This window comes from Typopeltis vanoorti, chromosome 6 (genome assembly GCF_054136105.1).
Source record: "Typopeltis vanoorti isolate ZY-2024b chromosome 6, IOZ_Tvanoo_1.0, whole genome shotgun sequence".
Taxonomy (NCBI): domain Eukaryota; kingdom Metazoa; phylum Arthropoda; class Arachnida; order Uropygi; family Thelyphonidae; genus Typopeltis; species Typopeltis vanoorti.
The window spans coordinates 67,806,951-67,828,908 of record NC_143554.1 but is presented as its reverse complement, the minus strand read 5'-3'; the positions used below and the strand labels follow the sequence as shown (position 1 = coordinate 67,828,908).

At 35.1% G+C, this 21,958-nt stretch overlaps 1 protein-coding gene across 1 annotated transcript in view; it reads right to left on the bottom strand.

The window, feature by feature from the left end:
- The window catches only part of LOC150105510 (zinc finger MYND domain-containing protein 11), a 289,391-nt gene that overhangs the window by 74,341 nt on the left and 193,092 nt on the right, over positions 1 to 21,958 (bottom strand). Inside the window, exon 7 of the mRNA XM_090394229.1 lies at positions 7,285 to 7,612. Within this exon, the coding sequence (XP_090250355.1) occupies positions 7,285 to 7,612 (328 nt within the window). The remainder of the gene's footprint in view (positions 1 to 7,284; positions 7,613 to 21,958) is intronic.

Here is a 21,958-nt window from a genome sequence, read left to right as displayed (position 1 = left end):
CTTGATGTCAGATTAACATTCAGAAAAAGTCCAGTCCAATACACAAAAAATGGTGTTCAACAAGGGAATGCCATAGCTTTCTAGTTGTTTAATAGTTCTGAAAAGCTTATCAGATATTGGTATTAATACAAGGGAGCTATCTTCTATAAGTCAACACAAATTCTGGCATATGCTGATGATACTGATATTACAAGGAAAAAAGTAATGTAAACCTTTATCAGGTTAGAAAAAAGTGCCAAATAAGATGCTACAAGCAAAAATATAAATCTGAAATTGCACGTAGTTTTACAGACTTGGGATTAGAAGTTGTAAAAGTCTGCCTGGTATGAAACTGAGACCAACAGGACAAAATATAAAATTGGTTGCTGCTATAGGTCAGGGGGGTGCCAGGCATGATGTGGAAGACATGCATCAACAGATTAGTACATCAGGGCTCTGAACTTGGATCACTGCTGTTTAATTACCATAATCAGTTTCCTCATATGCATACCCAAGACTTTAGGTTACTATGACAGCGCCTCATGATTAAGTTTATATTATTATTAATCTCCTATGAACAATTTTCTTCCAAATTAGTCTATTAGTTGTTAGCACTCCAGTATTGTCATATCTAACATTTTGTGCTCCTAAGGCACTTCTGACTGAATTAATTCACCTAGACCTTGGTCTTCCTTTGGGTCTCTTTTTCTTGGCATCAAACAAGATATCTGAATTGAAAACTGTTCCTCACCCATTCTATTTAATTGGCATACCGTTTTAGATTATGAACAGAAGATTATGATCAATGAATTATTGATGGTGATAAGTTCATACAGGTTCAGGACACAAAAGTATGAAGGGATATGAAACCAGAGGTGACCACCATTTAGTTTTGGGTAGGATGAAATTGAATATCATATTGAGAAAAAAAAATGCAAGAAAGTTTAAAAAAAATAACTTAACAGCTTTTAAGAGGCAAACTGTAGACTCAAATATACAAATATTATTCAAGAAAAAAATGAAAGTTTAAAAACAAAAAGCAAAGTGAAGACAGCACTGAATGATTTAGCTAGAGAGGCATGGTGGGGTAGTCTTTTTGCAGACTACTGAAAGGAAAAATCACAGCTCTATGGTACTCAGGCAGTCATGGAAAAGAAGAGGGTGCATTGAAAATTCCTAGCAAGTCAGCATAAACTCTGAGAGAATACAAAGTAAAATGAAAGAAAGTGAAGCGACATGTAAAAAATAGCTAAACAAAAGTTATGAAAAATGTTAATATAGAATATAAATAACAGAAATGAAAACAAAAACATTCTGGAGGTTAACAAAAACAATTGTTAGAAATGGAAGAAGAGTACCGTTAAAGGGATTGGAGATGTAAGAGAAAAACTGAGATAAAGATGTACTTACAGGAAATTACTTTGAAAGATTTGAATGAAACAAGAAGTGATAGAACAGTGTTAGAAAATATTCAAGAAGAATGCAATCAGGAGTATATATTAATATTTGTAGGAAAAAAGTCATCAAAAATCTGAAATGAGAAAGGCAGCTGGATAAATCATATTTGACCAGATATGCTCAAATATGGAAGAATAAAAGTTTAACAGTGCTATACTGCATTACAGTGGCTATATTCCAATCATGCAAAAGAATTCTGGATTACAGCTCTCCTAGTACCCATCTATGAAAAAGGGAAATAAAACTGAATGCGAAAAATTTCCTTACTGAGTGTTCCAGGTAAGATTTAATCAAGCATGCTTAAGAAAAGAGTAAGAAAAATTGTGGAAGAGAAGCTTGAAAAACAGGTTAGGTTCACATCAAACACAAGTTCTCAGGATTGAAGGAAATCATGAGAATATAATGAGAATCACTTTCTAGATCTGGAAAAGGCATATAACAAGATAAGAGAAAGCTGTTCAATTACAGTTATGTTAGGTAAGTGGGATGTTATATTTAGAAAAAAGCAGTTTGCATAAAAGTTGTGCCAGCCTGGCTGGCCAAGTGGTTAGCACATCAACTCAACAGCTATAAGACTGAGGATTTGAATCCTGCCTTGGGCATGGGTGTTTGTAATATCCTTCATTCATTCATATATACAATATATGCACTCTCCAAAGACAGAATGGGTTACTATGGGAGAAGTAGATCCAACCCTTCTCCCCAATGGGTGAGGAAAGCCCTTCCTTAGCAATGAAAGAAATTGAAGGCAACTCATGTTCATAAAAGTCAAGTCAAGTTGAATTGAAAGAGGTACAAGAATGTGGTTTGATGTCATATCAGGTGTAAGATAAGGGTGCCCACTATTATTCATCTTCATAGATTACAATGTAAAGGAATTGTCTTTAGTCCTGACATCACAATCGAAGATGGTTAACTTCAAGCGCTTTATGCAGATGATGTTATACTCTTCAATACATCTAACAAACGTCTGCAGATTCCTTAATTAGAGTAATAACTAAACAAATTTCATATGAAAATCACCAATAATGAGATAAAGACTAAGAAAATAGTTAAGGATTTTGAAAACTCAACTGCATGATGAATAAAAACCTAGAAATCAAGTAAAACAGTTCAGCTATAGGAAACCAATTTTAGTGAAGATGGCAAATAAAATACGGACAAACAATAAGCAGTTGGTTTAGTGAAGCCCTTACATCAATAAATATACATTTAACGATTCTCTCTCTTTCTCTCTTTCATGGAATAAGAGAGAGAAATTAGTTAAAACATTAAATCAGCTACATACAAGATAGTGTTCAAACCAATTTTGGCTTATGGATCAGACTACTGGATTTTTAACTTGTAGTTAGTACTTATGATACTGACTACTGGTTCGAAATAAAAGTTGATCAAAGACTGGAGACCAGAGATATGATAGTTTTGAGAGAAACATTAGGAATGTGAACAGATGGAATCATATTAAAAATGAAGACACTAGGAAGAACTCTTAACATTATTAACATTCAGGAAACAGAATGGGAGATAGAGAGGAAATGTTATAGAACAGGTGTCTGATGATGGGAAAAAAAGTCGAGAGGAAGATCACCAAGATCTAGGTAGATCAATGAAGTCAGAAGTGACTAGGAAGACTGAAACATAACATGTGACGATATTGGGGTTCTGCCAGATAACAGACTAATTTGGAGAAAAATTGTCAATAGAAAGTTACTAATAACAAAAACTTTTCTTGTAGTACATGTCAGGAATTCAATGATTTTATGAGGTATGAGGAGAGCTCTAGTCTAACGAACTGGTTCATCCTTCTGACCAGGTCTTTTCCCTCCATTTCTAGGCTTTCTAAAATATTTTGCCATTTTAGTGATATTTACCTCCCAAATTCTTTTCAAACCTTGCTATAGTTTAGATTTGTTACATTTATCTCTATGTTCTCTAAGGGAAAATGTTGGTTTGATGCTAAATCAAAACAACATTCTTTTCTTGCACTGCTTGGACAACTTCTTTTGTCTATCATGCAGTTCTTATTTTAATCTTGCAAACAACTTCACCACATGCTTCTCTGACTGAGTTAATCAACGTTTCCTTCATATTTTGCAACTCTTCTCTCTATAATGTTTGATTCTTCTTTATAAATTTTAAAATTTTTTCCATAAAATATTTATATAATCGAGACTACGGGAAACATCGGCAAGTTTAAAACTGATCCCCCCCCCCTCCCTCCCTCCAGAACGTTAGTATGTTTTTCTTTTCAACAGACTGCTAACTCTTGCAAAAATTTGATGTAGCTTAATAATGTCAGAAAGCTTTACATCAATTTTTACAGAAGTCAAGCCCAGTAAGATTGTAATCTGTATGTCTATGTGTAGTTAAAAGTTTGTTAATGTAAATAATCCCTATGGGAATTGTCCTTACTTGCTACCCTAAGACAAATTCCAGAATGTGTTGAACTAAGGCAATACCTTGCAACCAGAAAACTGTATATGTTAGCTTCTTATAAGGACATAAAATTTGTTTGTGAAGTGCACCTGTAAATACTCAAGGTCAGTGTTAAACGGACGACAAACTTCAGGCGAATGTCCGCTGCCCGAATCAAATAGGATTAGAAGTGTACACGAGAAGAACAAAGAAAGGGTCAGCATCAGTGGAAGAACAAGGGACCGCACCAAAATGTTCGGGGGTCCCATATCTTCATGCAGGGATACGAAAGAAGGCGAATAAAAGGTGTTGGCCCAAAGATCGAGTATCAGTTCCTCATCGGTTGTCGCAAGGTCGTTATCGAGAAGTTGTCAGCAGCTGTCCGTCAGATGTAAGCCATCAAGGTCGCGACTTCAGGAGAAATCATGCCAGTGATCTAAAAGAAAGATGATGGGAGCCGATCCGCCAGGCAAAGCAGATATTTGATGACGAATTGATGAATCTTCGCCGGGAGCTGTTGTCTGAGGGAAGAAATTGCTCCGTTAGTCCAACGCGCATGCAAGCATTCCACAAGCCGATAATCTTCTTCCGAAGTGCGGCAGGACAGAGCATCCCAGAAGCATCAGTAAATCTATTGCCAGTGTAAAGGGGGAGAGAAAAACCTGATTTGGGAAAAAACGCTCAGGACTCCAGTTCGAGGCCAAGTACACAGTAGGTAGCAGCCATAAAGTGAGTTGATCCATTTATTCAATTTTCATGAATTATAGGAGAACTTTATTAGCAGACTGTTAAGTTGAGGCTGATGAAATTGAGCAGAGTTAATGGTTGAAAATTAGATGTTTAATAATTAATAGAAATTTATATATGTAACAGTCAGAGGGTAACTGTTTGTCAATGGTGCATTTTGCCTATAGAATTATCTTAATATTGGAAGGAAAGAGCTTTTGTATGTAATGATATTTTTTATGTGCATAACAGTTAAGAAGTAACAGTTTATTAATAGGTACCATTGCTTAGGGTAGTAATTTGTATATTTTAGAAGTGAGTGGTTAATTTTGTGACATAATTTTCATGAACTGAAAGGGCATTTTAAACTAATTGCTGAACTAAGCAAATTTTTCTTTAATTGCAATAATAGTATAAATTGTTTTGTGGTAAATAAATGTGATGTTTAAATGTTAATAGAGTGTTGCCTGATATTTAATTCTTTGATGCACTGTTCCAAAAAAATATTAGTGCCTATTAGCGAGAACCCAGGAGAAAGGATAGAGAGTATACCACGACTGAAGATATTAATTAATCAGGGATAATTTGAATATAATAGAAAAACTACTGGACGCATTTTACACTTCCTGTTACTAGAAAATGGACATCAGTGATGCAGCTTTTAATCAAATAAATTTTCTGGTGTTCAAAGAATAAGAAGGCAAGTGAGGAAGGCAGTATAGCGTAAAGAGATATTAAAGAGATACCAAGAGTGATAAGAAAGAATAGTTAGAAGTACATAATAATTATTGCATTAACGTATAAGCTATGAAGCGTTTGCTCTCATTTCAAATCAATAAAGACTAGATGAAGGAATATTAAAAGAGAAATTAAATAGTATTACAGAGAACAAACTACTTTTCAGAATGGATTCTGAAATGGTCAGTTTTGCATAGACTCAATTTTTACTCCAAAATTATTAATCAAAAAGAGGAGAGAATTTCAAAAAGAAACACACATGGCCATCATCATCATCAAATTCCTGACATGTACCCTCAAGGGATACCCATATCTCTCCAAACTATGCACAGGAAATTGAAGAGGATTGGTATTGGCAGTCACATACCTATACAGAAACCACTAATTTCTGCGAAGAAATGGAAAGTTAGTTTACAGTGGTGTCGAAACACAGTGACTTGACATTGAATGATGGGAAAAAAAGGTTCTGTTCTGATGAGTCAGGGTGCACCTTGTTCTGTATCAACATAGGCAGAGATTTTAGAGGGAGCCTTATGAAGCAATGAACCTAGCTTGTCTTATAAACATAATTCAAAGTGGAGGTGGTGTCAGGGTGTGGGGCATGGTTTGAACAGGTCCACTGGTATTGCTGGAAGGTCAGGTGTCCTCCAAGAATATCTGAACATTGTTGCTGATCAAGTCCATCCTACAATGTTGACTTCTTACCCAGCAGTGACAACTGTTTCAGAGACAACAATGCTACTGTCCATTTCACAAAAATTATTCAGCAATGGTTCAAGCGAGCATGACAGCGACTCCTGGCATCTTCTCTGGCCACCAAAAAGCCTGGATCTAAACCCCCATTATGAATGTATGGGACATATTAGAAAAGCAGATCTGGGAGCAAAGTCCTGTTCCGTCAAATCTGAGCTAGTTAAAGAACTGTCTCATGAATGCCTGGTATATTGTAGACATATACAATCCAACACCTTGTAAAATCTATGCCAAACTGCATATGTAATGTAATTTGGGCTAAAGGAGGTCCAACATGGTATTAAATAAAAGTTTCCAATTCAGTGGCCAGTATGTGTAGATAATAAATTAATTACTATATAAGTAAATATAACAAAAATAGATAGAACATCTAAATCAAATTGATAACAGCAGACTGCCAAAAATACTATATGGATATAAAATAAATTAATTAAATTAAAAAGAAGAATTGGAAGACCAAGAAAGTGATGGCATGAGACCAGAATGCACCAAATGGCCTAAAATCCATGATAGGAAGAAGCAGATACAGACTATTGTATTCTGGACAAATCTGAGGAAACCACTATCGACGATAATAATACAATATAATATGACTATTCTTTCCATATGAATTCATGCACATTTTTGTTGGAATGTGGTGTTTATAATGACTAGTCTATGTGCTGAATAAAATCAAGCAGGCACCATTTGCTGTTATTAGTCTGATTTATTTATGTTTTGTCAAAATCTCTCCTCCCGCCTTTCTATATATCTGGGATTTATGTTTATGTTCTCAGTTTCGGTCTCCAATAAGACTAGCTTTTCCTTTATGTGGGTTGCCTTTGTAATGCTTGAAAAATTCTATTGATGCATATGCACAGATAAGACTGTCTAGTTTTTCATTCTGAATTGCTCATATAAATAATATCCAGTTGAAAATGTTATTCTGCTGTCCAGGATACTAAATACCATCACAGTTTAATAGTGGATAAGAAAAGCTTCTACTCAAACTCTAATTAAAGAGGTAACTATATACTCTTATGCTTATACATATTTTTACCCACTGATAATTAGCCCAAATTAAAAACCCAGTTTCATAGCATAAAAATAAAAACTAAAGAAGGTTTCATGCAGTTAATCAATGTACAGCTTTTATCTGTATTCCTCATTATGAGTGTTCATGCCAATGTAACAGAAGGAATACTATCATAATGAAATACTGGTACAGAACATTACCTGAAAACGAGAAACTTTAGGAGATGAAGATGATGGTGACTCATCTTGCTCCAGTTCTTCTTCATTATCTGACAGAGATTCTTCTTCTTTGACTGATGCACTGGATTTTGTTCTTTTACGTGACCTTGATCTTGATCTAGAGGAACTGGAAGGACTTGGCTGTGACTGCTGTTTAGGTGCTGGCGCTGTTTTTAATTTTCTTTTTTCTATCAGCTGTTGATGGCGACGCAATTCATCTAATGCTCTGTTTAAAGATGTTGTCCTTTTAAGGTTCAGCTGCTGAAGGCTGGTAGTTATTGGCTTCACAAATTCTCCTTCAATGTTAGCCCTGTAATTTTGTTGTGCACATATTTTTTAGAATGTATGGCTAAACATATTACTTCTATATACAAATGTCCTTAAAAATGATCTTTAAAATAAGATTAAAAACTTGGAAAATGAAAAATAATTAACAATAAAACAACAAACTGCTGATTTGTCTTTTGAAACTTTCACTTAGTTTTGCATTTGGTCACCAGATATGTGATCACCCCATTATCTGTCTATTCACTTTTTAACATTATTTCACTTTTTTTTTTTTTTTTTTTTTTGCTTGAAAAATTGTCCTAAATTTTGAACGTGTACAACATTTTAATTGTGAAATTTAAATCATAAGGACGGTTGTTTTTAATTTTTGTTTATTTATTCTTTTTTTGAAGATATTGTGGCCTGGATGGGATGGTCAAAAGCTCTAAAACACTGTGGTTAAAGGGGGGGGGGGGTTAAAAATACTGAAAAACAAGCGACATTTAAAAATGACAACATCCATTAGACAAAGTTTATTTTTCACTTGGTTAGAGTATAATAAATTTAGTTTAATCCTTTATCCAAGTGTGAGCAAACAAAGTTTGCACCTGAAAGTATCTTCAGGACTGGGGTAAGGTGGTACAACACCAGGGAACTCCTTGCAAAGGTGGAGCAAGCTACCACCTTACCCCAGTCCTGAAGATACTTTCAGGTGCAAACTTTGTTTGCTCACACTTGGATAAAGGATTAAACTAAATTTATTATACTCTAACCAAGTGAAAAATAACTTTCAACATCTTTCTCTAAATCCAGAGTAATTTATTAAAAAAGGGTGGCACACCATTTGGCAACTCCTATAGGTAGAGATAACCTGCTAATGCTTCTGCCTGGTATCTCCACTTGGGCATGGCTCCCACTGAAGAGACCTCAATAAAGGTTGAAACTAGTCTGGGTTGTGGCCCTTCCCTTAATGCATAACATTAGACATATCTGCAAGGAGATGTGTTTTGCATTATGGGAGATACTGAGATAGGATGTTGGTAGCTTGCTCCACCTTTGCAAGGAGTGTCCTGGTGTTGTACCACCTTACCCAGTCCTGAAGATACTTTCAGGCGCAAACTTTGTTTGCTCACACTTGGATAAAGGATTAAACTTTAAATAATCAACTTTAAAGACATGCCCAGAGGTCTTAAATCAAAGACAACAGTGAGAAACTCAAAGGAAAAAAATGCTAAAGAAACATTGCCAAAAAGGTGGGGTGTGATAGAGAAAGAGAGAGAGAGAGAAACTGAAATCTGACACTACTGGAAAGCAAACTGATGAGTGGATAATGTGAAGACGAAGCTTTCTTCCTAGGTCAATCTCATTTGACAATTCCAACACTGGAGAGCCTAAAGAAGACAACAGAGAAGAAAAGAGAAATGGCATAAATCTTAGAGAACCACATTTGTGCAAAGGAGTGTTAATGCTCAAGGAATGATAACTTTTCACAATTTTTATTTGTGTGATGTTTCTAATTTTGTGTCTATTTATGTGTCAAGTGAGTCTGACACCTGATGGTTTAAAATATCTGTGGATAAATTTGTAGAATGTTTTAAAGCTGCTGCTGATTCAAAAAACAATCTCTCTGACTTATAATGACTTCTGTGTAGCACTTTTGTTTACTTCCGTCTGATCTTGTGCGAAGGAGTATCCAAGGCATGTTCTGCTAGTTCCAACTCGCCTTAACGATAGTTGGGAATAATTTTTATGTTCTCCAAGGCAGATATCAACAGTTCTTCCTGTCTGTCCATTGTAAGCTAGGTCACAAGTACTTCATATACTCCTAGATGTGATAAAGGAGAGTTTGTCCTTAGGTGAATGGATGACAATTTACAATTTGACATATGGTTTAAAATGTGGTGTGGAGCTGATATTTATTAAGCACTCTAGATATCTTTTGGTAATGGAGGGATTTCCAGGGAGTAGTTAGCATTTTTCTATTCTTTGGGGAATACACAAATTAGCTAACAAAAGTAACAAAAGTAAGTGAGTTCAATAGTAAGAGCATTGTCATTGGAACACACAGCTCTAGCTCTGTAAGTTAGTGTTTTGAGGATGCCATTTCAACATCTTTGAAATGTTCTGATTAGTGTACCTCTCCCGATCTGTCTGTCTGCCTGTCTATCCTATGTAATGTAAACCACAACTACAACTGATCCTATAGACACCTGGTTTTTTAAATGCTCCACATAGATTACTGTTTTTTTTCTCAAGGGCATCCAAAGTATCAGCTGAAATGATGAAACATCCTTTACAGTGAAAAAAAAAAAAAAAAAAAAAAAAAAAACAAGGGATGATTTTACATCAAGTTTGGTCTTCATTAATTCATCACGACACACTCGTATCCACCAATAGTATATAGCAATCCATGAACCAGCAGCCAGCATAATAGCAAATACAAGCTTTCCATTGTTATTTGTGTTCAAATATTTTCACTAGAGTTGTTAACTTTTTCTGTTTTTTTTTTTTTTTTTTGTTTATTCGTGTAATTAACCTGATGAAGGGAAACAAAAGAATTTTCATGAAACTAGTTGAAAAAATAATAACAACAACAAAAAAAAACAAACAAACAAACAGATTCTTATTTCAAGTGAAAAGAGAAATCTAATCATGTCTTTTAATTTTGTATTTTTTATATTTATCCCATACATAAGATGTACAAAAACCTATAGCACATCAGTGCCATGCAAGGTGCAGATGAGGGTTGACAAAGAAAGAAATTCTTAATGACCAAATAAACAATCGAATTTAGTTGTCATGTCTGGAGATCTGAGTATTAACAAAAGTAAGAGAAAGTAATGTGATATCTTTCTTGAAAGAAATAGACAGACTGTGTTTCGGTAGCAATGTAGTTCACAAGGTTATTCTCACATCAACAAAGAACAGCAAGGAAATCAGAGTTTGGGACATTGGTTATGGAAGATCTTGAACTTCTAATGACCGGACACTACAAAGTTTGTCAAATGAAGAAGGGAACAGAGTGTAGTGTAAGCAGCAAAGCTAACAAAAGGATTTCAGGACAGTAAGAGAAAGTCATTTGTGTACAGGGGGAAGATCGTGGGTGAAAGTATACAGAGCCCTGGGATGCACTGGCAGAGAAATCCGAGCAGAGTATGCTAACTATGATGACATGAATGACAGAGAGGAAGCTGTAACCCAACTGCAAAGGACAGAAGGCAGACTAATAGAATGGTAGTTTGGTGAGCAGGCTCTATGCCAGACCTGATAAGATGAATGCCTAGATATGTTAAGAGCGACCATACGAGTTTTCTAAAATCTTTCCATGCCTTATGTCCAAAAGTGAGTGAGACAAGAATATCAACTGTGGATTGAAAGTGATGGAATCCATATTGCTGATCACTAATTAGTCACTGGGCTTGCAGTGGTAAATATCACTGCTGATGACCTTCATGGCATATGAGAGAAATATAGTAAGAGCAACTCAGTTGGTTGGCTGGCTTCGGTCACTTTTTTTTTTTTTTGAATGAGCTGAATATAGGCTTGTTTCTAAGTAGCAGAGTAGTAGACGTCAATTGAGTAGGAAAAATTGAAGAGGTAATACAGGATAGCTGTTGATTCTGGAGCACACTGGGGAGGAGAGAACCACTGAGATTAGGTGAATTGTTGGTATTCAAGTTATTCTGCATTCTCCTGACTTTACCAAGAACTGCTCATCCCAGGTGCTCCATATTCTGCCAGAAAGAAATCAGAATGCTGAATAATGTGGATGATAACAATTTACCTAATCTTGGATACTTTTCCCCGGTCATCAATGTGCAAAAGTTCGAGGAGAAAATGACACCAAGTAAGTAAACCATAAAGTTTTTTTACCCCTTTAAAAATGGAATTTTGAAAAATATGAAGAATTTTTTTTTTTCTTGGACTATCCTTGGCACCTGTGTGGAGAGAGAGAGAGAACCACGATCTGGATGGTGGTTGGGGATTTTGGGTGAAATGGGAGATGAAGCTTTCACTGAAGTAAGAATTATTGGTATTATTAAGTGTGGACAGGTGTTTGGACCATGATACAAACATCTGATGTATTTATTCTATGTTCTGTTTTTTATTCTATTTTGTTTCAGTTTTCCCAGGAACAAAAATATTAGTTAGACTACTTAGAGAAAAAAAAAGTTTAAGTTATCTGATATAGTACCCTTGTAATGATTGAAAACTGAAGATAATTCATAATGAAAGAAATTTTGATGAGTTACCAAAATGAGAAAGACATCAACAGTGTATTTGGAAGCAGAACTTGTTAAAAAGAGGTTAAGGGTTAGCAGTTGTCTGGAATTCTGGTGGGTAGTTGAACTATTTGTGTGTGACTATCTGTTAATACTCAATATCTTGGTATCCCTTTGCCTGAGTGGTGGAATTGTAGAAAGCCAGCTTGAGTTGTGTGTGTTGAAGTTGTCAAGAAGATAACCTTACTGTATTGGTATTATGATTACAGAAAATAAAGCTGTAGCAAATGTTGTCAAAGAGTTCAGAATTATCGGTCTGGAGAGCAACAGAGACAAATGAAGGCAATGTTTGATAAGGAAATTCTGAGCTCAAGTAGATCAAGGGGGGGGGGGGATTTGAGGTTTTGCATACTCTGGCATGCATTTTCAGAGTATGCAAAACCTCAAATACCCCTCCTTAATGAACGAGCATGAGCTAGCAATATGGAACTCAGCCAGGCATACTGTATTTTGTATTAACTAAATATTATGGTAGAACATGAAGAAATTTCAAACAGGGAGGAGCTGCCAGTTAAACAAGGTTCCTGCTCATTTTACCAAAAGGGACAGTAAAAAAAAAAACATCACCTAGTGCAACAAACTCAAACTTCGCAGAATTGAAGTAAGCATCATAAAGATAAAAAGTTACTTTTGACCAAAAGAAATATGGGAGAGAGATCGACTTCAATTTGGGTTTATAGAGGTCAAATTTATTTGAAACTAAGTAAGAAAATACCGACAAGTTTTGCCAATTTAGCTGTTTGGCTTCCTCAGGGTAAAAAACAGATGTAAAACAACTTAAATGCTAAAACTGTTCACTAAAACTATTAATGAAGAAAGAACCGAATACAATTGTATTTTTTACAAAAAAAAACAGAAGAACGCGTACATCACACGCATGGAGCGTGTATGATCTCACTTGTTTATGTAGGAACGTTCTGTAATTAGCAGCAAGATATAATTCTGGCATGCTTAAAGATCTTATAGGGGTCTTCCAAATATATCAGACAGAATTAATCCTTGGTTTCTATTTAAGTTATGTTTAGAACAGATCACTGTTATGGCTTCTTTTATGATTCAGGAGCGAAAATCCTCTTCTAAGTAGGGCATGGAGTTTTTATCCCATTCTATGGTATGGTTTGTCCTGGAGAAATGAAATGCTAACCCCAAGTTGTCTTCTCTGTTATTGTTTACGTCTCCTACGTGTTCCTTTTTTCTGATTTCAAAATTCTAGAGGTCTGACCAATATAGTTTAATCTGCACGAACGGGATATTGTAGACTCTGGCATATTTGAAGAAAGGATGACTGTCTTTGGAAATATTAAGAATTGGCGTATGGTCTTTGAAGGTTTAAAAGCCACTTGTATTCCACGTGGCTTGAGGAGCGTAGCAATCTTATTGGAAACTGTCTCCATATACAGAATCGTGATAGTGGAATTATAATGTATTTCTTCAGGCTGTTGTTGTGGGAAGTCGCAGAAAAGTATCTTGTGGATCAATTTTCTTGGGTAACCATTGTTTATAAAGTTTTTTGATATCAGGGATAGTTCATCTTTGAGGTCTTTATCTTCTGTAGTGATGAGAGAGGCTATATTTTTTAGCATGTGTATGATGCTTAGTTTCTGAGAAATGTGGTGTGAAGAAGTGAAGTGCAAGTATTGACCTATGTTGGTTGGTTTGTGATAGACTGTAAGGCTGATGCATCCATTGAATGGTTACCCAAGAAAATTGATCCATAAGATACTTTTCTGTGACCCTCCACAACGACAGCCTGAAGAAATACATTATAATTCCACTATCGCGATTCCATATAAGGGGATAGTTTCCAATAAGATTGCCACACTCCCTTAAGCCACATGGAATACCAGTGGCTTTTAAATCTTCAAAGACCATACACCAATTCTTAATATCTCCGAAAGACATTCACCCTTTCTTCAAATATGCCAGAGTCTACAATATCTCCTGTTTGTGCAGATTAAACTATATTGGTCAGACCTCTAGAATTTTGAAATCAGAAAAAAGGAACACGTAGGAGACATAAACAATAACAGAGAAGACAACTTGGGGTTAGCATTTCATTTCTCCAGGACAAACCATACCATAGAATGGGACAAAAGTTCCATGCCCTACTTAGATTTCCGCTCCCGAATCATAAAAGAAGCCATAACAGTGATTCATTCTAAACATAACTTAAATAGAAACCAAGGATTGATTAATTCTGTCTGATATTTGGAAGACCCTCATAAGATCTTTAAGCATGCCAGAATTAAATCTTGCTGCTAATTACAGAACGTTCCTACATAACAACAAGTGAGATCATACACGCTCCATGTGTGTGATGTACACGTTCTTTTGTTTTTTTGTAAAAAAATACAATTGTATTCGGTTCTTCCTTCATTAATAGTTTTAGTGAACAGTTTTAGCGTTTAAGTTGTTTTACATATATTTTTACCCTGAAGAAGCCAAACAAGTTGGTGAAACTTGTCGGTATTTTCTTACTTAATTTCAAATAAATTTGACCTAAATAAACCCAAATTTAAGTAAGCATCATTAAAGTAATAAGTATAAGAAGTTTTTTAAAATAGTAGAAGAATTGTAGTTACATTGATATAACTAGTGTTGGTGAAATAAAGTACATAATGCAAAATAATAACTATATATCTGTAATAATGCTAAAAAATAATAACAGTGAGATGTTATGTTCAGACAACAGTCATCACAGGAAGGAGTAGCTGTAGTATTCAAAACTAATCATGAAGTTAAACTTCTTGAATGGCAGATTTCAAGAAAAGTGATAGGAGCAATTTTAAAAATATAGCAAGTGGACAATGAAAACTTCTTTGTTGTCACAGAAGGTTCTAGTAAAGAAGAATTTTACAGGAATTTTTCAAGTTATAAAAAAAGCAGCTGACAAAGAGAAAAGAAAAATAGGTTCTTGTAGGAGATCTAAAGAGTAGAAAATAAATACCAGGTAGAGAAATGTTCTAAAAAAAATTTAGAGAAACACGCTTAGTTAATAAATAACACAGTAAGTAACTATTGGAATTTTGTTAATGGTACATACTTGTTACTAACACTAAAGAGAAACATAAAGATAAGTCTGGCTGCGGGAAAGGTGCCCATGGAATGGAATGGAAGGAAGGTAAGATAGTGCCATTGCATAAGGGTGGTAGCAGACTGGAAGTGTCTAATTATAGGCCAGTTTAATTGTCATCAGTAGTTGTTAAGATCTTGGAGAAAGTACTGAGGGACCATATACAGCATTGGGCAGATGAGGATGGTGTTATCCGTGAGAGTCAACATGGATTTGTGAAGGGGCGCTCTTGTTTTAGTAATATGCTAGCCTTTTATAATAAAGTTACAAGAGCATTAGATGAGGGAAAGGCATATACTGCCATTTTCCTAGACTTAGCAAAGGCATTTGACATGGTGCCACATGATAAGGTGATATTCAAGTTGCAGCACATGGGTCTGGATGTCAGATTGGTCAACTGGATTCAAGATTGGCTGTCCGATAGTTATCAGAGAGTTGTGTATGGTGGAGCAATATCAAAGAGGCAGAAGGTTACAAGTGAGGTTCCATAGGGCTCAGTACTGAGACCTATATTGTTTAACCTTTATATCAGTGGATTGCAAGGGGATATTCAGTTGTTTGCGAATGATGCGAAGCGTGGAAGGATTATTAGTAATAATGCAGATGTGGTAGCCCTGCAAGAGGATTTGAATAAGCTAGTTAGATGGGCAAATGAATGGGGGTGGTGGTTTAATGCAGCAAAATGTAAGGTCTTGAGGTTTGGGAAACATCGATGGGATGCTGCATACTCTATGGGAGGAGTTATACTGGAGGAAGTAGGGGGAAGACGAGATCTGGGGTTGATGATTGATAGAAACCTGAAATTTAGGGGACATATTGCAAAGGTGGTGAAGGTAACACAGAGGATTGCTGCAATAATGAGAAGGACACTGACCTGCAGAGATAAATGGGTTATCATTCCGTTGTATAAGTCTTTGATCAGACCACACTTAGACTATTGTTCTCAGATTTGGTCCCCAGGATTTGAAGGGGATAAATTAACTGTGGAAAGGGTACAAATGCGGATATCAAAGATGGTTTCAGGATTGTACCATGTTAGTTATGAGGATCGGCTGAGGGAATGTGGACAGCAGAGTATGGTGGATAGAAGGAGAGGTGACATGATTGAGACTTTTAAACTGTTGAGAGGTGGTTACAGGGTTGACACTGGGGAGTTCTTTCGCTTAGTCGAACAGGAGGAAGGAGTAATGACAAGAGGCCATCCCTGAAAGTTACGAAAGGAAACCGTTTGCAAGAGGGGTGAGGAGTGGTTTCTTTGCATGGAGGGTGGTTGAACCATGGAATGCATTGCCTGATGGAGTGGTGAGAGCAAGAACGGTCAATGAGTTTAAGGAGTGGTATGATAGACTTTGTGTTTCTCAGGGGGACCTCCCCTCGATGAGTCTTGATAGACTGTGTTTCTTAGGAAGGACCTCCCACAATAAGTCTTTTGACCCCATGGAGGCCTGAATAATAATAATAATAAAGACTTGCATACTTTCATTGGAAGAACACATGAAAAATGAGAAATAAGGAAAGTATTATTTAATATGTCATTACTGATATATCATACTGATTCAGGATACAAGAAAGAATACATATGAGATCTGAAACAGCAAATGATTAGCATTTAGTTTTTTGAACAGAGTAAAAAGAAATATAATACTGAAAACAAAAATTTGCATGCAAAGTTAAAAAGAAATGAGTATATCAAACTTCATGATGGATTCAAGAAGTTAATGAGGAAATCAGTGAAAAATAATTCATATTGAAATTTTGTACAGGATGTAAGAAAGATCAGCTGTATGTAAAATTAAACAAATAAAAGTCACAGAAAGACTTGATAAAAACAGATGAAAAGACACCATAAAACAAATCAGATATGATAAATATGACATAAAAACTAAATATACACCCTCTGTCCAAAAAGAAACGAAACTTTTTGAAAATATAAGAAACTAGTGGCGCCACCTGTTGTCGAAAGTGGCAACCTTCATTAGTGTTGTGTCAACTGTTAATGACATTTGTTTCATTAGAAGTCAAGTTATAGTGCCAAGAGTGACAGTGTGTTTTAACAAACGGTCGGAAAATGAGTTTCAAACAGAGAGCTGCGATTGACTTTTGTGTTAAACTTGGTAGACATTTTGCCGAAATGCATCAAATGCTGCTTCAAAAAGCATACAGTGATGAATGCTTATCCCGTACTAAAGTTTACGAGTGGCTTAAGTGATTTCAAAGTGGTCGTGAGACGCTTGAGGATGACAAAAAGCCGAGCCATTTGAAAACTGGACTGAGCGAAGTTAACATCGAAAAAGTGCGTGATTTCATCAAAGAAAACCTGAAATCGTCTGTGAGATTGATTGAAGATGAATTGGGGATTCCAAAATCAACTGTGCACAACATTTTGACCAAGAGTTTGGGCCTTCAAAAATTGAATTTGCGATTTGTTCCCTACAAGTTGACCGACGACCAAAAAATGTATTGAATTGAACACTGCAAGGACCTCATTAAAACTGCTCGTAAGGACTCAAACTTCCTTGGAACGATTGTTACTGGTGATGAAATATGGTGTTTTGAGTATGAGCCCAAAACAGAGTGACCACCAGAAGAGGGGCATCCGAAAAAAAGTCAATTGTAGAAGTCAAAAGTAAAGACAATGCTGATTTGTTTCTGCGATTCCAAGGGCATTATCCACAAAGAATTCGTTCCGTCTGGCCAAACGGTGAATGGTGAGTTTGATAGCGAGAATTCGTTCCGTACGGCATGAATATCGTAACGCAACAGCTGGTCACTTTTGCATGATAATGCGCCATCTCATCATTCGAACATTGTGGGACAGTTTTTGAGCAAAAACTAAGTTTGTGTGTTGGATCACTCGCCGTATTCACCTGATTTAGCACCCTTTGACCTCTTTCTCTTCCCCCCAACTTCATTTGCTGATGAAAGAAAAGCGATACGAGACACCATTGAAAACGTTCAAGTGGCAGTCCACGACCCTCAACAGTATCCTAAAAACCAATATAAAAAACTCATTTAACGAATTAATTGACCATGCCAAATGCTGTATCAAAGCTGAGAGAGAGTATATTGATTGAAATAAATGATTTGAATAAATATAATTGGCCTGTGTTTTATTTTCTATGAAAATAAATAAAATGGTGTACATATCTTGGATGTTGTGGAGTAATTACCTTGAAAGAATTAAATGAAAGTGACAAAAAATTGGTACAAAAATATTCAAGTGGATGTGAGAATTACAGATAATACTTTCTGCTGAGTTTTCCAAGCAAGATGGATGCATAGATATGCGATAAGAGGAAAAGAAAACATCTGGAAGAGAAACTGACAGAGGAAGAGGGGATTGGCTTGGTGAAAATACTGGGGCAAATAGGATTGTTAGAATAATTTGCCACTTAAAGGGAAATAATCCAGAAAGCATGGGAAAATAACAGTGATCTGTAAGCTTTTGTAGATATGGAAAAGACATGTGATCATTGCAGGAGAAAGCTTTTCAAAATGTATGCATATGGTGTAAAATTTGACATTATGCAGAGAATCATCATCATCAGAGAATATCAAGGATTCATTGAGGAAGGCCATACACCATCCTTTACACAAACTTTCTCTTAAACTCATTCACATTGAATCACTACTTTACCACACAAACTGCTCTATGAGATAAAAATTTAGCTTTCACTCCTTTCTTAACTGCACACAAACGTAACTTCTATGGATGCCCCCCCCCCCGTCCTCATCTCACCTTCTAAACAATAAAAAATTCCATCAATTGGTATCCTATAACATCCTTTAAGTTCATAGGCCTTTAACATATCACCTCCACTTTCTCCTGTTTTACCCATGTCTGCAGCTTACTTCCATACTCCCTCTCTCTCCTTATAATCTACACTGCATAATACCAATATCATCTTTGTATTTTATCTTTGCACCCTCTCTCTCTAGAGCTACAGCTTCTTCATTTCCCCCAAAACCCAGGAGACCAAATCTGTACAGAAGTCCAGGTGTGGTGATATCAAGGCTTGGTAAATCCAGACATAGTGATGTTACTTTTAACATTGCAATAATCCTCTGAGTTGTATTGGCAATTTTTGCTATGTGACTTTTGAAAACTTCAACAATTATGGTTTGTGCTCTGGCCAGAACTTGCTGGTAGTTCCTAAGGAAAACAAATCTTTTATAAATCTTTGGAATACTTAACAAGTAGCTACAATAAACTGCCCAATGAAATAGTGTATAACCTCATAATGTGCATTTAGAAAATGAAACTACCTCATGGTACTAAATAATGTTGACCTTTATTCCGAACATATATTATAAGATATATTAGAAGTATTAACATGTCTGAAGTATGTGCTGTATGTTATGTAAAATGATTCTAGAGACCGTCATTTGATGTTTCTTTCAACATTGCAATTGTAGTGACTATACTGCTATATTTATTTTCTAGTGACTAGTATGGCTAAGGCCCTTGGTTACACACACATCATACAGTTCTTCTAGTCTATTTTATTTTTATTTTTTTGTTCGTAAATATTTTTTTAACTTATCAGTTTTTATATCATCATTTGAACAGTAATGGTGTTATATTATATATATTATTATTTTATGGGTATCCCCAAGGAGTCCTTTCTTAACTGCACACAAACGTAACTTCTATGGATGTCCCCCCCCCTGTCCTCATCCCACCTTCTAAACAATAAAAAATTCCATCAATTGGTATCCTAATAACATCTTTTAAGTTCATAGGCCTTTAACATATCACCTCCTCTTTCTCCTGTTTTACCCATGTCTGCAGCCCACATACAATTCTGGCAATCTGTATTATCTTTAATAATAATAATATCTCCCATGATAAGTCTGCAGACTCCATGGAGAGTGCAATAATAATAATAATAATAATAATAATAAATTATTGCACCCTCCATGGAGTCGGAAGACTCATCATGGGAGGTCCAAATAATGCTCAACTTAATCACCTAGTACTGTCATAGTAGTCTTTATACTTGTTGAGGGTACATATCAAGAAATTTTATTGATTACTGTAGAAACAGCACTTATTAAATTGGCGAAAAACATTAGATTAAGCCAACAAGATAAAGACACTGCAGCAGAAGGAAAAACCAGTTGGAAGGAAGTTTGTTTCTTAAACTGGAAGTGACAGGGAGCTTTTATGAATCTGGAACATTTGAAAATAATAACTAACTACTTGATATGACAGAAAAAAAAAACAAGTGAATGAGACACTGTTATGAAGGTTTTGATATCAACAGAAAGTAAAATTTTTATTTCATTTTAAGCTTAAAATAGTCTATTGACAAAAAACTAAACTATCATTTATATGGATACTCCAAATCAATGACTAACTTATAATTTTTTCTTTTTAATTTTTAGAAGCTAGCAGATGAGTTTACTGAAATTTTCATAGCAAATGATGAGTGTCAATATCTATTTGCATACATATGCCACTGGCATGCTATAGGTCTTGTGACCTTTCACGTGTAGGTTATATATATATATAAAATGATGATGATTTCATTCTGGGACAGAGGGGAAAAAAAAATTAACCTCTCCCCCAACTAAAGTGGTGATGGTGGGGAGGGGGGGTTAGAAGTCTCCTTTGAATGAAATGAGGTAAGTAAAAACATTTCAGAAACAAAATGGCTTTCTCCATTTTTTGCTTACTTATGAGGAAGTTATTTCATATATGTTATTATTTATTTATTTTTAATAAAGAAAGCAAGTGAAAGTTTCAGAGATTATAAATACAAAGTTCTTCATTAACTATGTGGTCTTATACAGTACATTTTACAAAATACTTCTGTTTTACAGATATACCACATTTTGCTCCTGTGACTTTTTTCAGCCTATATTGCAATAATGGGAATGCTAAGGGGCTTTTGTAGGAATTATTAGTTGATAGTTGATAATTTTAATGCTTTTGCTGTAATTATTAGTTGAAAGATAATTGCATTTTAGTTCATTTGATATACTACTCTTTGTAGGTTTTATGTTGCTATAGTAACTGATAATTTGCAAAAAGTAATGTGCTTATAATTTCTTCTCATTTTAGTTCTTTCTCTATGTTTCACTGTTCTATTAGTTCATTTAATTATATTTAAATTCAAGTGTACAAAGTGGAGATTATTGTTAATCTAACTCCTCTGATAGAGATTTTCTACAATGAATTTCCATTATATAAATGATTTGCATTTCATTATCTTCATAAAACTGGGTTATGTTTTTAAGTAAATTGGTCTCCCCCCACCGATGATTGAACAGAATATTTCTTTTAATTCTATCAAATGCTTTCTCATAAGCCCATGAATACCAAATAGGTTTCCAGATTATATACAGTTTTCCTGTTAATAATGCCAAACTAAAAAACTGGTCTATACAAGATCTTTCTTTCCAGAAGCCATTCAGAAATTCTTGTAGAAAGTCTTTAGCAAATAATTCACAATTTTTTATTAAGTATTTTACTATAATTAATTAACAACCTAGCTGGTCTTGAATGGATAGTATTTCTGATCTTCATTTAGTAGGCTGTCTGTAGGTTTGAATCCCACTATGACAAAGGTTTGCCAAATTCTTCTAATCATAAATAATTTTAAACTTCTAGCATGAAATCAGCTGATGAAAATCCTTGTTTAATGGAGGAGTGGAATGTATTGAAAACAAGTATCACATTTAGTCATTAGAGGTAGAGATCCTAATTATTTAATCATTAACCCACCCTATTGATACTAAATGCATAACAGGTTTTATTGACAGGATTCACATAAAATATTTTTGCCATTAAGAGAACCACAATGATATAATTTCTCACTGAGTATAAGTGAAACTGATTTTAAAGTTTGGCATTATAATGTCTACGTAAAATTAAACAGTAATAACTTATCAATTGATTATTTTTTTAAATTTCATTCTGATTCTTTCCTCTCATTCAAGATATATGACCAAACCCTAGTCTTTATTCATTTCGAATACACCACAAATTTAAAATGCATTCTGCTTCACTGTCATTGTGAAAGAGTCC